This window comes from Scophthalmus maximus, chromosome 3 (assembly GCF_022379125.1).
Source record: "Scophthalmus maximus strain ysfricsl-2021 chromosome 3, ASM2237912v1, whole genome shotgun sequence".
In the NCBI taxonomy this organism is placed as follows: Eukaryota; Metazoa; Chordata; class Actinopteri; order Pleuronectiformes; family Scophthalmidae; genus Scophthalmus; species Scophthalmus maximus.
The window spans coordinates 2,375,120-2,387,730 of record NC_061517.1 but is presented as its reverse complement, the minus strand read 5'-3'; the positions used below and the strand labels follow the sequence as shown (position 1 = coordinate 2,387,730).

At 44.2% G+C, this 12,611-nt stretch overlaps 2 protein-coding genes and 2 non-coding genes across 7 annotated transcripts; 1 reads left to right on the top strand and 3 right to left on the bottom strand.

Annotated features, from left to right (window-relative positions):
* On the bottom strand, positions 1–8,405 carry naca (nascent polypeptide associated complex subunit alpha). Of its 4 annotated transcripts, XM_047330829.1 has the most exons (10): positions 8,250–8,405; positions 7,179–7,253; positions 3,103–4,019; positions 1,968–3,054; positions 1,386–1,471; positions 1,067–1,144; positions 811–957; positions 535–663; positions 321–443; positions 1–124 (listed from the first exon to the last, which is right to left on the bottom strand). In XM_047330829.1, the coding sequence occupies exons 2-10, from the start codon at positions 7,246–7,248 to the stop codon at positions 110–112; spliced, it is 2,652 nt and encodes an 883-aa protein (XP_047186785.1). In that variant the 5' UTR covers positions 7,249–7,253; positions 8,250–8,405; the 3' UTR covers positions 1–109. The 4 variants fall into 4 exon arrangements, with proteins under 4 accessions (XP_047186785.1, XP_047186783.1, XP_047186786.1 ...); XM_047330827.1 differs by having other exon boundaries at positions 1,968–4,019; XM_047330830.1 differs by lacking the exons at positions 1,968–3,054; positions 3,103–4,019 and adding an exon at positions 4,750–5,418 and having other exon boundaries at positions 8,250–8,401.
* On the bottom strand, positions 203–277 carry LOC118317613. The gene has a single exon (XR_004795479.1). It is a non-coding gene; the product is annotated as a small nucleolar RNA SNORD59 (small nucleolar RNA).
* On the bottom strand, positions 1,234–1,307 carry LOC118317606. Its single transcript, XR_004795472.1, has one exon. It is a non-coding gene; the product is annotated as a small nucleolar RNA SNORD59 (small nucleolar RNA).
* A 735-nt stretch (positions 8,406–9,140) lies between the features above and the next one.
* LOC118316528 (putative protein tag-278) lies at positions 9,141–12,396 on the top strand. The gene is made up of 3 exons (XM_047331332.1): positions 9,141–10,223; positions 11,387–11,700; positions 12,378–12,396. The coding sequence occupies exons 1-3, from the start codon at positions 9,141–9,143 to the stop codon at positions 12,394–12,396; spliced, it is 1,416 nt and encodes a 471-aa protein (XP_047187288.1).
* The last annotated feature ends 215 nt before the right edge of the window (positions 12,397–12,611 follow it).

Below are 12,611 nucleotides of genomic sequence, written 5' to 3'. Positions count from 1 at the left end.
TTTCCTTTTATCAAGCCACAACTTTATTTCCATCTTGGGTATAAATTGTATAAACGAGCTTAGATTAAACCAGCAACCTTTCTTCAACCCTTTGTGGACAAGGGTCCCATTACATCGTCAACTCCTGCGAAAGGAAACGAGAAAAAGTTAGTTAGCAAACGCTAATATAAAAAACATTATTTCCCCGTTGGGAGTGTTTCTCTCTTCTCAGGACAGAAATGTTGGCTTCAGTAAAACTCAGAAGAACGAAAGTCACTGTGTTAATCATCAATGAAGAGTTTTCCATACACAGATGCTTCACCAACACCAGAGAGTCTTACCATAATGGCATTGACAATGTCGTTATTGTTGTTTTTCAGGGCGCGTACAGCCTTCGCTCGCGACACGTTGGCTTGCGACATGACGAGTTCAATGTCCTTGACCTCAACTCCGGTCTCGTCAACCTTTAAGAACAATGGGCAGATTTTGTAACACCTCATATCCTGAATTATAATAATACAGATTAATATTTTTTTTTTTTTTAAAGAATCGAACCTCCTCTTCTTCGCTTTCCTCCTGTACTGTTGGCGTCTGTGTGTTTTCCTGGATGTTTGATACGGCTTCTCCCTGGACCTTGAATTTTTCTGCGGCTGCCAGCTGGGCCTGCTGGGAAAGATCTTCGATCTGTGGCGAGAGAACGGCAGCAAAATGAGATCATCGCCGCATGACGTTTTCACACATTTTGATTCTATTCAGCTGTCTAATAAAAAGGTCAACACTGAAACAGAAGTACTGTCTCTCGACAGATCGTGACTTGTATCGGCGACGTACCTTGGCTTCACCGAAGACGATGTATGTGTCTGATGCAGGGCTCTTGTAGACGTCTGGTTTGGTGATGACAAACAAGATGTTCTTTGATTTGCGAATGGTGACCCTGGTGACCCCCGTTACCTGCCTGAGACCGAGCTTTGACATTGCCTGTAAGAAATTCATCACCTTTAAAATGTGTCCAATACAAACATTACAGAGGAATCAGAAAAGTCTTGTTTACAATTTAAAATATTTTGAATGAAGTTGAGACCGTTACCTTCCGTGCCTTCTTTTCACTGCGGCTCTGTTTGGCTTTGCTGACGGGTTCCTCGTCGATCTCAGCAGCTGCTGCGAGCTACAGGAGACACAATATTCATACACATTCAGTGTCAATAAGTAAATGTGGACCTAACACCAAAGCTAATCACTGGTTTGAACCGCTTCTCTTCTCAGGACAGAAAGGCTGGCTTCAGGATGCTCAGAAGAACGAAAGTCACTGTGTTAATCATCACTGAAGAGTCACAGACAGATGTAATGGATCTGGTCTGTTTGGGCTCTAGTGAGTTAAAATATTCAAGACCAGACTAAACGCTCACCTGAGCTTGCTGCGTTTGTGTCTGTGCAGAGTCCTGTTCCTCCAGGTCAGGCACAGAGTCGTCACTGTCGGACTCAGTGCCAGATCCTACAGAAACCAACAGGAGACGAGATTTAGTCACAACAACGGCTCATTAAACACAAAGTGACTCCGCAAAATAAGCTGCGATGATTCCTGCAGAGTAAAAATACATGTCAATGTATATTTATATTTTTTGAGCTTAATGCTGCCAAAAGAGTCACAATGATTAGAGCATTTTCAACCTCAAATCCAAACTACTGTGTTGAGAACACAATCCCCCCTCTACCAATAAAATATACACCAGTAGGACAAGACATCTTCACTTCATAAAAACTGACGTGATCGCACAAATCAAAGTACACAAAACTAAAAGTATGCAACAACAGAACCGACTTGATTCCAAAACAAGAGCATCACGACAACAACTAGGAAGCATCCGAGTTTGAAAATGTAAAACCATCTAATTTAAACTCCATGACCTTGAAGAAGGACAAATCAAATCAGCTCAGCAGTTCAGGTGGAAAAACAGATGGCACAGAAAAGGAGAGAAAGAAGAAAATACCCTTGTCGTTCTTGATCTCAGACTCCACCTTGGCTGGTGTTTTAGCAGGTTTGGGTGATGAGATGGGTTCAGAAGGAGTTGTACTGATTACCTCAACCTCAGGTTTAACCGGGGCAGGTTTTGCAACCGCCTCGGCAAATGTGAGTTTACGGGGGGCTGGGGCAGGAACAGCAGGCTCAACTTGAGCAGGTTTTAAGGGAGCAGATGAAGGTTCAGCTGCTGGTTTTTCAGGCTTGGCAACCTCTGCAGGTGCAGCCTTGACCTCAACCAATTTGGCCTCAGTCACTGGTTTGTCAGCCATCACAGGAGCTGGCTTGGTAACCTCGGCAGCAGCTGGTTTAGAGTCTACAGCTGGCTTGAGCGCCTCAACAGGGGCAGCTTTAGTTTCTTCAACTGGTTTTGGAACCTTAACGGGAGCAGGTGTAGCCTTGGTTACTGGCTTAGCAGCCTCAACGGGAGCCGGTTTGGCCTCGGCAACTGGTTTAGGGGCCTCAACGGCAGCAGGTTTAGCCTCAGGAAGTGGTTTGGGAGCCTTGACGTCTGCAGGTTTAGCCTTGGAAACTGGTTTGGGAGCCTTGGCATCAGCAGGGTTAGCCTCGGCAACTGTTTTGGGAGCCTCGACGGCAGCAGGCTTAGCCTCGGCAGCTGATTTGGGAGCCTTGACGTCAGCAACTGGTTTAGGAGCCTTGACGTCAGCAACTGGTTTAGGAGCCTTGACGTCAGCAGGTTTAGCCTCGGGAACTAGTTTGAGAGCCTCGACGGCAGCAGGCTTAGCCTCAGCAGCTGGTTTGGGAGCCTTGACGGCAACTGGTTTAGGAGCCTTGACGTCAGCAGGTTTAGCCTCGTGAACTGGTTTGGGAGCCTCGGCAGCTGGTTTGGGAGTCTCGACGGCAACTGGTTTAGGAGCATCAACGGCAACTGGTTTGGGAGCCTCAACTGGAACAGGTTTAGCCTTGGCAACTGGTTTAGGAGCCTCAACGGCAACTGGTTTAGGAGCCGCAACGGCAACTGGTTTGGGAGCCTCAACTGGAGCAGGTTTAGCCTTGGCAACTGGTTTAGGAGCCTCAACGGCAACTGGTTTGGCAGCCTCAACTGGAGCAGGTTTAGGAGCCGCAACGGCAACTGGTTTGGGAGCCTCAACTGGAGCAGGTTTAGGAGCCGCAACGGCAACTGGTTTAGGAGCCTCAAGTGGAGCAGGTTTGGCCTTGGCAACTGGTTTAGGAGCCTCAACTGGAGCAGGTTTGGCCTTGGCAACTGGTTTGGGAGCTTCGGCAGGAGCAGGTTTGCTTGGGGGTTCTACCTTAACAGCCTGGTATGCTGCTGGTTTCGCAGCTTCAATAAGAGCTGGTTTATCTGCCTTAACAGCAGTAAGTTTAATACCCTCTTTCTCAACAGGAGGTACAAATACAGGCATCTTCACTGGATTCTCAGGTGGGATAAGTGGGGGGAGATCATCAGCAGCTGCAGTAACAGGAGCAGCTTTTGCTATAGTCGCTTTTACATCAAATGATTTGGGAGGGCTAGAAGCAAGGGTTTCTGAAAAAGAAACTGGTGCTGCGACAGCGGGCTTTGAGGTAACTTTAAAAGCAGCTGGTGCTGCTACTGGCTTTGCAGCAGGTGCTGAGGGTTTCTTTGTTTCAGCTGGGGCATGTTTAGCTTCAACTACAGTTTGCTTGGCACTAGCCTCTACTGGTTTCACAATTGCTGCAGGGACCTTGCACTCTTCGGGGACAGGCACAAATGCCTCTCCTTTCTTAGGTTTTCCTTGTTTGCCAGCCTTGACAACTTTGGGGGCGGAGCGGTGAGCCTGATTAGAACTTGCAGGTGAGGAGGCTAGGGGAGAGATCACAGGTGACAGGGGGGTAGAGGAGGGAGTAGATTTTGGTGAAGTGGGAGAGGAGGAAGAGGCAGACATAGAAGAGCGTTTTCTTCTGCCAGGGACAGCCTTTGGGGCAGAGGAACCCTGCACACTCTTGGCATCTTTGCCTTTGGGCTTAGCAGCGCCAGAAGCTGCCTTAGGTTGCTGAGAGGAAGCTGGGGCAGGAGGTGGAGCTGAATAGAGAAAAATTCTTTCAAATTTTTGACGGAATTGTTTAAGTCTTACTCATGCGGATTAAGCGATCACAAACCAAGACGCAACCATCTTATTTAGGGTTAGGAAAAGACCAGTCTTACTTTCAACGTTCGATGCAAACTGCCACTTGAAATGCACAGTACAAACAACCTATGTCCACACAAAACCACATTCTACATTTAGTCAGGATGCAAAAGGAAACTGCAAATGATAAAACACAATACAGGACTACGATACATATACAAAGCCGCAGGTACCTAGTGCCCAAAGGGAAAAGAAAACGTGCATGGTAAAACTAACTATTGCACCCTATTCTTTTTTTAAACCACGGAGACCTTTTATCTAAATATATTTTAAAAATCAAAACACAAAAAATTAACTGTAGTCAAACAAAACCGTGCCTTGCCAAATGAGAATATATTGTCCATTTTAATAACGATCAAAAGTTAAATTATTTGACAGGTTGTAGAAAGAATAACTATCCCTTTTAGGGCAGATTTCAGCAAGAAAAAAATCTGAAAAAGTCATGACCCACTCTTACAAAACCACTGGAACAAAGACAAAAGAATGGACAACTGGGACCATGTTGTTGTGTGGAAAATATGTCAAAGTCAAAAAAAATGTCCCACCCGACCAAAATGTGTGTTCAGTACACGGTGTACAAAAAGTTGGGGCGGGGAGGAAGACGACGCTGCTGTTGAAACCAACCTGACAAGTGGCAAGTGGCAATAGGTGGGCCTTCACATTTGGAGGTCCCCTTTGATTGAACGGCCTTGGACAGACGTATGACAGGTTCTTTGTCGTCAAGAATTTCCTCTTGAGCAGCCACATTGATGTTCACATCACCGGGCAATACTTCTTCTTGAGCTGCATTCAGGGCCGGGTTCCCGTCTTCACTGTTTACACTGACGTCTTCAGGGGCAGATGGTTTTGGGTCATCGGGAATATTTTCTGCCACTGTTTCTGGCTCTTCTCTAGAGGGTTTTTCTTCAACCGAAATCTGCTTCGCCTCTTCGCCGGCCAATTCTTCCACATCAACCATCGGCTCCTGACTTTGTACCTCTTCAGTTGGAACCTCAGCTGATGGCACAGACTCTTCAGGAACTGGCTCACTTACTAAATCCCCTGCTGGGTCAGCAGTTGCCTCTTGCTGGGAAACGGGTGTCACTTCAGACCCACTCTCTTCCGTTTGCTTGGTCATTTCTTCAGTTGCAGCAACACCGTTTGGTTGATCAATTCTAGTGTACATGCTAGCGTCTTCTGGGGAGCTGATCTCCTGAGCAGAAACGGGGGTTTCTGGAGGATTCTCCAGGGGGATTTCTTTGACCACTGTAGGAACAGCCGTCTCAGCGGGAGTAGTAGTCAATACTCCTGTAGCTGATGAAGAAGAGCAACAGGAGTAACGAAGAAGGGAAATTACAGAAGATGAGGAGCTCAAACTTAATGAATAAGCCGAAGTGAGGAAAAAAAGTGCCCCAGTGTGGAGGGGGAAAAAAAGAGTTTGTGAGAAAGTTCAGCGACGTGGAACTGGTTCTTGAATCGCCAGTGTAAAACAAAAGGGGATGAGGGGGTGTTAGGTGAGTCAAAGAAGGAAAGTGTCCGTCCATGCAGTGTCCAAATGTGAGAAGATAGTTAAACATTTGGTCCAAAACATAACCCCTGAATCCATTTACACTCCCAAATTGTTTTAGTTTATCTAATTAGATTTAGTTGAGTTGTAAACTTTCTTTTTCCAGAGAAGAAAATACAACAGAAGAAAAAGGCATGTTCCCACCTCAAAAGAACCACTCCTGAGTTCTTTTGGGTCCAGACTAAGACGCCTCCTCTAAAAGAGGTCCAAATCCACTCTAAAAAGTCTTTGTGAGCTTATTTTCGTCCACACCCGAGTGCAACTCCCGTTTTCAACCACGCCCAAATGAATCACACCAGGGAGGAATAAAAAACAAAAAGTGCTGGTGTGAAAAAAAATAATTTGTGTTAGCTATTATCTGAATAGTTCATATAAACATTAATTTTGATTTAAGCTAAACTAGTGACACTACTTATGAGACCACAGACAAACTGAAATAAACAAGGGTGTGAGTTAAAACTATTACTCTCAATCCCTGTACGGTGCATTAAAGAGACTACAGAACAGTGGAAACTCCTTTTACAAGTAGAACCAAATATGTTTGACATATAAGGACTATTGATGGCTTCATTTGAGCAGATACGCAAAGCTGGGAATCAAGTTAATGCGAAACATTACAGTTTGGTTTCCACAGCACATCTAACTGAATCCTCTTAAGTATTTTTATGAGGAATAGCTGCTGCTAACTGACGGGCTAGCATGTTAGCCTGTTAGCTGTTTCTCTGGTGGCAGCTGCAACTGATCAGTTGGTATAGAGTTTAACCTTCAACTAACAGGGACAGAAGGAAAAATGTAAAGTTTTAAATTAACAGATTTTACCCTATTTTTGGTCAAAAAAGCACCGTGTACAACATGTATTTTAATATGTATTGTAGTTTGCTGCAAGAATAATAACACGAGAAATTTACGTGTTGACCACATTTATAACCCGATAATTTAAGTTGTTGTTGTTATCAATAAGATTTGTGGTTGAAAAACTATTCACACAAGAGTTTAAGAGCAGATTAAAAAATAAATATGCAACACAAAAATCTTACAACCACCAAACAAGGCCACTTCCAAATCTGTACAAAGTGAGTTCAAGTCATTTATTGTGCACGGGGGAGAAAAAAAAACACAACGAACACCATGCATTGTGCTATAAACCCAGTTGTCAGTGCCAAGTCACCACACTCCATTGTGAGTTTGTATAAATAAAAAGAGGGGTCCTGGATAACTCTTTCCAAATAAAACAACCAAGCAACAGCACCACTGCACATTCCTTACAAATGTCCCAGCACACGGCTGGCGAGTGAAAATAACTCTTCACCTGTTACGTCGACTCAGCGCCCGGCCCAGCCAACGTGCACGGGCCGAATCGTGACGCGGTCGTTCCAATATTGATCCTCTTTACTCTTGCTGTTTGATGACCAACTCTCAAGTTTTTGAGTTTCAAGGACCCCCTTTTATTAAATATACACATTAACTGCAGGCAAGCTAAGTTTTAAATGTATATTTATATACGAACCAGTCTCCACTTGAGGCTGCTGCATCTCCTGCTCGGTGACTGGGACCGTTTCTGTGGCTTCGCCGGGCATGGTTGCTTCAGGAGAAACGAGAGAAAACAACGAGTCGGTTAATGTCTCGGCCAGTTTGGTTATTGATTTATTCATTAATGAGCAAAAAACACTTTCCAATACCAAACTTTCACATGTGAATATGTTCTCGTTTGACCGCGTGAACCCATCATCTTGCGGTTTGAAAGCGAGAACTGAGGCGAGGGATCGATACTAACAAAACGTTACGTTCACCGAGTTAAACGTTGGACAAACACGAGTTTATGGCAATTTGGTGAAACAAGCGTGCCACCATGTAAAATAACATGAAGTCCACGACGCGTGCACTTGTCACGTCCAGACTAGATGGACAGGTGAAGAACAAGGCCTGCACGAAACAGAACCAAGTTCTCACGTCGAAACAGTCTTAGTGGAATAACCACAGAAAAAAACAAACCAACCCACATATTCTTCTACCGTCCAGGTTCATAATGGAGGACACCAGTGGGGCGGAGGCCCGTTGACTTCAGAGTCCGTGTGAGGTTCATTTACTCGGGATGGACCTCGTTCCCCCTGACGGGCCGGTCCGCCACTTCAGACCCCGCGCTGCGGTTGTCCTCACCGGCTGAGCGAGCCCCCCCACCCCCGCTCCCCCCCCCCCCCCCCCCCCCCCCCGCCCCACGCTGCAGCTCGTGAGCTCCGTCGCTAACGCCGCTCTCCGGTGGGACGACGTCCTTCCACCAAGGACTCAACCGGGACAAGGCGCGTCGAATACCGGCGAGTTTAACGGAGACCTTCCGCCCTCGCGTCCCCGGCCCCGACGGGCAGCTGGTGCCGGGCTGCTGGTCGCCATGTTCCCCCATTTTGAGCCGCTCGTCGGGGGCACAAACGGCTCGCGTATCGCCGACCGGAGGGGCGACACGCGGATAATAACCGCGCCGGCCTGTCGCCACGACGTGGGCCGAACTTATAAAACCTCCGGCGCGGAGGAGAAAGTGCTGCAAACGACTGGATGACGTTGGATTGTCGACGGAGACACTCACCGACTCAGGACGTTATATCCAAGATGGCTGTGAGAGAGAACTTCTGACCCCGGCGTCACGGTAATATCCGCTTTAGAGCCGGGCTTTCTACTTCCGGGTCATTTAAAGGCACAGTAGTCCTTTTTTTTTTTTTTTTTTTTTTTTAAAGGGAAAGGTCAGTGATTTTGAAGTGGGGTTGTATGAGTTACCTATGCATAGTTCACCTGTTACCATATGGAGATGGTGATCAGCAATGTCATATAACAGAGTTCGGAGGGGAAATGATAAGTCTGAGTCGCACTGTTGCAGAGGGGACCGGAAATTGTAATCCTTTACACTACTAGTAACTGGGAAAATTAATAATTTACAGTCATATATTACTGAGTAATTAGTTACTGTCGAAAATTTTGTTTTGGAAAATGTCTTTCAGTTCTATTTATTTAAAATTTTCAAAAACAAAGAAGCTTTTATTTTTAAAATACCTGTGTGATGTTAAGTTATTCAGTAGGTTAAAAATATTGAACACTGGTGGTGATATTTGATTATTGACAAAGTAATACTATTCCATTTTGATGCAAATGTGATGTAATCCCTGTTGTTGCAATGATCAAAGGATCAATGCCACACACGCCTGTGATCTCATCGCACATGACAGGAGGTGAATCCTCTCAGAATCCCATTTGAATTATAGCAGACACTGAGGAGAGACACTGAGTTACTTGACCACAGTTGAAAATACCAAACCGAACTGGACCACCACCTGGAAAGACGAGCAACTCTCGGCAGAAACGCAAGGTGTGCTAGATCGAACTGGGGACCTCCCCAATCTGCTCCCAAAGTTAAAGACTTCAACTATCGAGTCAGGATCAGCTGCAGCTGACGGTGAGGGAGAATTTTGCCAACAATCCAGAGATGGCAGAGGAGACAAATGTGAGGAGTCTGGCACAGACTGAAAACAATCTGCCTGCTGAGGTCCATCCTGCTTACTTCAACCTGGTTAAGGACTTCCAGAGAGAAATCCAAGAGCTCAAAGAGCTGCTCCAGCGGAAGCGGAACGAGTCTGCAGCTTCAGCTGAGCCTCAAACCAAAGTCTTGGAGAGGGAGGGCAAGGACTTGATTACTGAAATAGAGCAAATCATAAAGAGCTGCAGAGAAAAGATCTCGGAGTATGAAGAAAAGATCTCGCAGCATGAAGAAAAGCTCTCGGAGTACGAAGAAAAGTTCTTGGATCATCACCAAATATTCTCACAGATAGAACGAAAAATCTCAGAGTATGGCCAGATAAACTCACAGAAGGACCAAACGATCTCAGAGTCTGAAGAAAACATCTCGGAGTCTGAACAAGTAGTGTCACAGAATGAAGAAAAGTTCTTGGATCCTCAACAAATATTCTCACAGATGGAACAAATGATCTCAAAGTATAAACAAAAGATCTCAGAGTATGAAGAAAAGATCCCGAAGTATGAAGAAAAGATCTCAGAGTACGAAGAAAAGATCCCGAAGTATGAAGAAAAGATCTCAGAGTACGAAGAAAAGATCCCGAAGTATGAAGAAAAGATCTCGGAGTACGAAGAAAAGATCTCAGAGTACGAAGAAAAGATCTCTGAGTATGAACAAAAGTTCTTGGATCATCACCAAATATTCTCACAGATAGAACAAAAGATCTCAGAGTATGGCCAGATAAACTCACAGAAGGACCAAACGATCTCAGAGTCTGAAGAAAACATCTCGGAGTCTGAACAAGTAGTGTCACAGAATGAAGAAAAGTTCTTGGATCCTCAACAAATATTCTCACAGATGGAACAAAAGATCCCAGAGTACGAAGAAAAGATCTCACAGCTTGAAGAAAAGATCTCAGAGTATGAAGAAAAGATCCAGAAGTATGAACAAAAGTTCTCGGATCATCACCAAATATTCTCACAGATAGAACCAAAAATCTCAGAGTATGATCAAACGATCTCAGAGTCTGCAGAAAAAATCTCGGAGTCTGAACAAGTAGTGTCACAGACAGAAGAAAAGTTCTTGGATCCTCAACAAATATTCTCACAGATGGAACAAATGATCTCAAAGTATAAACAAAAGATCTCACAGCTTGAAGAAAAGCTCTCGGAGTATGAACAAAAGTTCTTGGATCATCACCAAATATTCTCACAGATAGAACAAAAGATCTCAGAGTATGGCCAGATAAACTCACAGAAGGACCAAACGATCTCAGACAACGAACAAACGATCTCGGAGTCTGAAGAAAGTATTTCAGAGTCTGAAGAAAGTATGTGGGAGACTGAAGAAAGTATTTCAGAGTCTGAAGAAAGTATGTGGGAGACTGAGGAAAATATCTTGGAGTCTGATGAATAGGTCTTGGAGTATGAACAAATAATTTCAGGGAAGGACTGAACAATCTCACGGCATGAAGAAAAGTTCTTGGATCCTCAACAAAGATTCTCCCAGATGGAACAAACCATCTCAAAGTATAAACAATCGATCTAACCGCGTGACGAAAAGACCTCGGAGCTTTAATAGTAAACTTCCTTTAAGGTGAATACAGGAACTCAGATAACCTTACCTGGAAGTATAGGTGCTACGCACAAAAAGTCTTTTCCTTTACAGGAAGTATTACTTTTCAAAAATAGTCACACACAAAAAAATCACTGAAACATCCCGCTCAGTAACAGTTCATATTTTATTGTCACCTGCAAAGGATCCATCAGAAATTTACACAATAAAATCCATGTACCGATTAAATCATAATGATGTCTTAGTACAAGTTCACTCACACTGGACAACAACTAAATCCAAATGAAAACAATAACGTTCAAACATGTTTTTTTAATGTGTTCAGCATAAAAAAAGTGTTTAATTTCATTTGAAGCAAATGTGATGTAATCCCCGTTGTTGCAATGATCAAAGGATCAATGCCACACACGCCTGTGATCTCATCGCACATGACAGGAGGTGAATCCTCTCAGAATCCCATTTGAATTATAGCAGACACTGAGGAGAGACACTGAGTTACTTGACCACAGTTGAAAATACCAAACGGAACTGGACCACCACCTGGAAAGACGAGCAACTCTCGGCAGAAACGCAAGGCGTGCTAGATCGAACTGGGGACCTCCCCAATCTGCTCCCAAAGTTAAAGACTTCAACTATCGAGTCAGGATCAGCTGCAGCTGACGGGGAGGGAGAATTTTGCCAACAATCCAGAGATGGCAGAGGAGACAAATGTGAGGAGTCTGGCACAGACTGAAAACAATCTGCCTGCTGAGGTCCATCCTGCTTACTTCAACCTGGTTAAGGACTTCCAGAGAGAAATCCAAGAGCTCAAAGAGCTGCTCCAGCGGAAGCGGAACGAGTCTGCAGCTTCAGCTGAGCCTCAAACCAAAGTCTTGGAGAGGGAGGGCAAGGACTTGATTACTGAAATAGAACAAATCATAAAGAGCTGCAGAGAAAAGATCTCGGAGTACGAAGAAAGGTTCTTGGATCATCACCAAATATTCTCACAGATAGAACAAATGATGTCAAAATATAAAGAAAAGATCTCACAGTATGAAGAAAAGATCATGAACAAAAGTTCTTGGATCATCACCAAATATTCTCACAGAAGGACCAAACGATCTCAGAGTCTGAAGAAAGTATCTCGGAGTCTGATGAATAGGTCTTGGACTATGAACAAATAATCTGAGGGAAGGACTGAACAATCTCACAGCATGAAGAAAAAAGTTCTTGGATCCTCAACGAAGATTCTCACAGATGGAACAAACCATCTCAAAGGATCTCACAGCATGAAGGAAAGATCTGGGAGTACGAAGAAAAAAGATCTCAGACTATGAGCAAGTAATCTAACAGAATGAGGAAAAGATCTCGTATGAAGAAAAAGTAAAACAAGAAATCTCAGTTAAAACAAAAATTTTTGGATAATCAACAAATATTCTCACAGATGGAACAAATTATCTCAAAGTATTAACAAATAATCTCACAGCATGAAGAAAAAAAGTTCTTAGATCAACAAATATTTTCACAGATGGAAGACGTGACTCATTAAGATACTACATGTTGTCAATGGAAAAGAATTCAAAACATTAACGAAAATTGTTGTATAGTCAATACTAATAACTGCTGTTGACCATGCAAATCCCTTTGTCGCCACAGGTTACCGCCTTCTCTGTAATGCAAGTTTATTGTTAAAGCGTCGAAACACGCATACGAGATGTGAAACACAACATTTACTAGAAAAGGCCATGTGTGAAGAAATTGTGGCGTGAACGCTGGCGGACGCTGAGCCGAACCGGTGGCTTGAATTTGGATGAAGAAGCTAAAGGAGTATGAAGAGTTGGAAAAGTGGGAAATGGGTGGGTCTTACCCTGCTTTCCATTATACCTCTGG

Excerpts from the sequence above, each read along its gene's own strand:
- naca (XM_047330827.1), bottom strand. The coding sequence starts at position 7,248 with ATGCCCGGCGAAGCCACAGAAACGGTCCCAGTCACCGAGCAGGAGATG. Across the intron at positions 1,472-1,967 it reads TGAGATCAAGAACGACAAGG|GATCTGGCACTGAGTCCGAC; the intron begins GTATTTTCTTCT and ends TGGTTTCTGTAG. Across the intron at positions 1,145-1,385 it reads CACAAACGCAGCAAGCTCAG|CTCGCAGCAGCTGCTGAGAT; the intron begins GTGAGCGTTTAG and ends TGTCTCCTGTAG.
- LOC118316528 (XM_047331332.1), top strand. The coding sequence starts at position 9,141 with ATGGCAGAGGAGACAAATGTGAGGAGTCTGGCACAGACTGAAAACAAT. Across the intron at positions 10,224-11,386 it reads AAATCTCGGAGTCTGAACAA|GATCAGCTGCAGCTGACGGG; the intron begins GTAGTGTCACAG and ends CTATCGAGTCAG.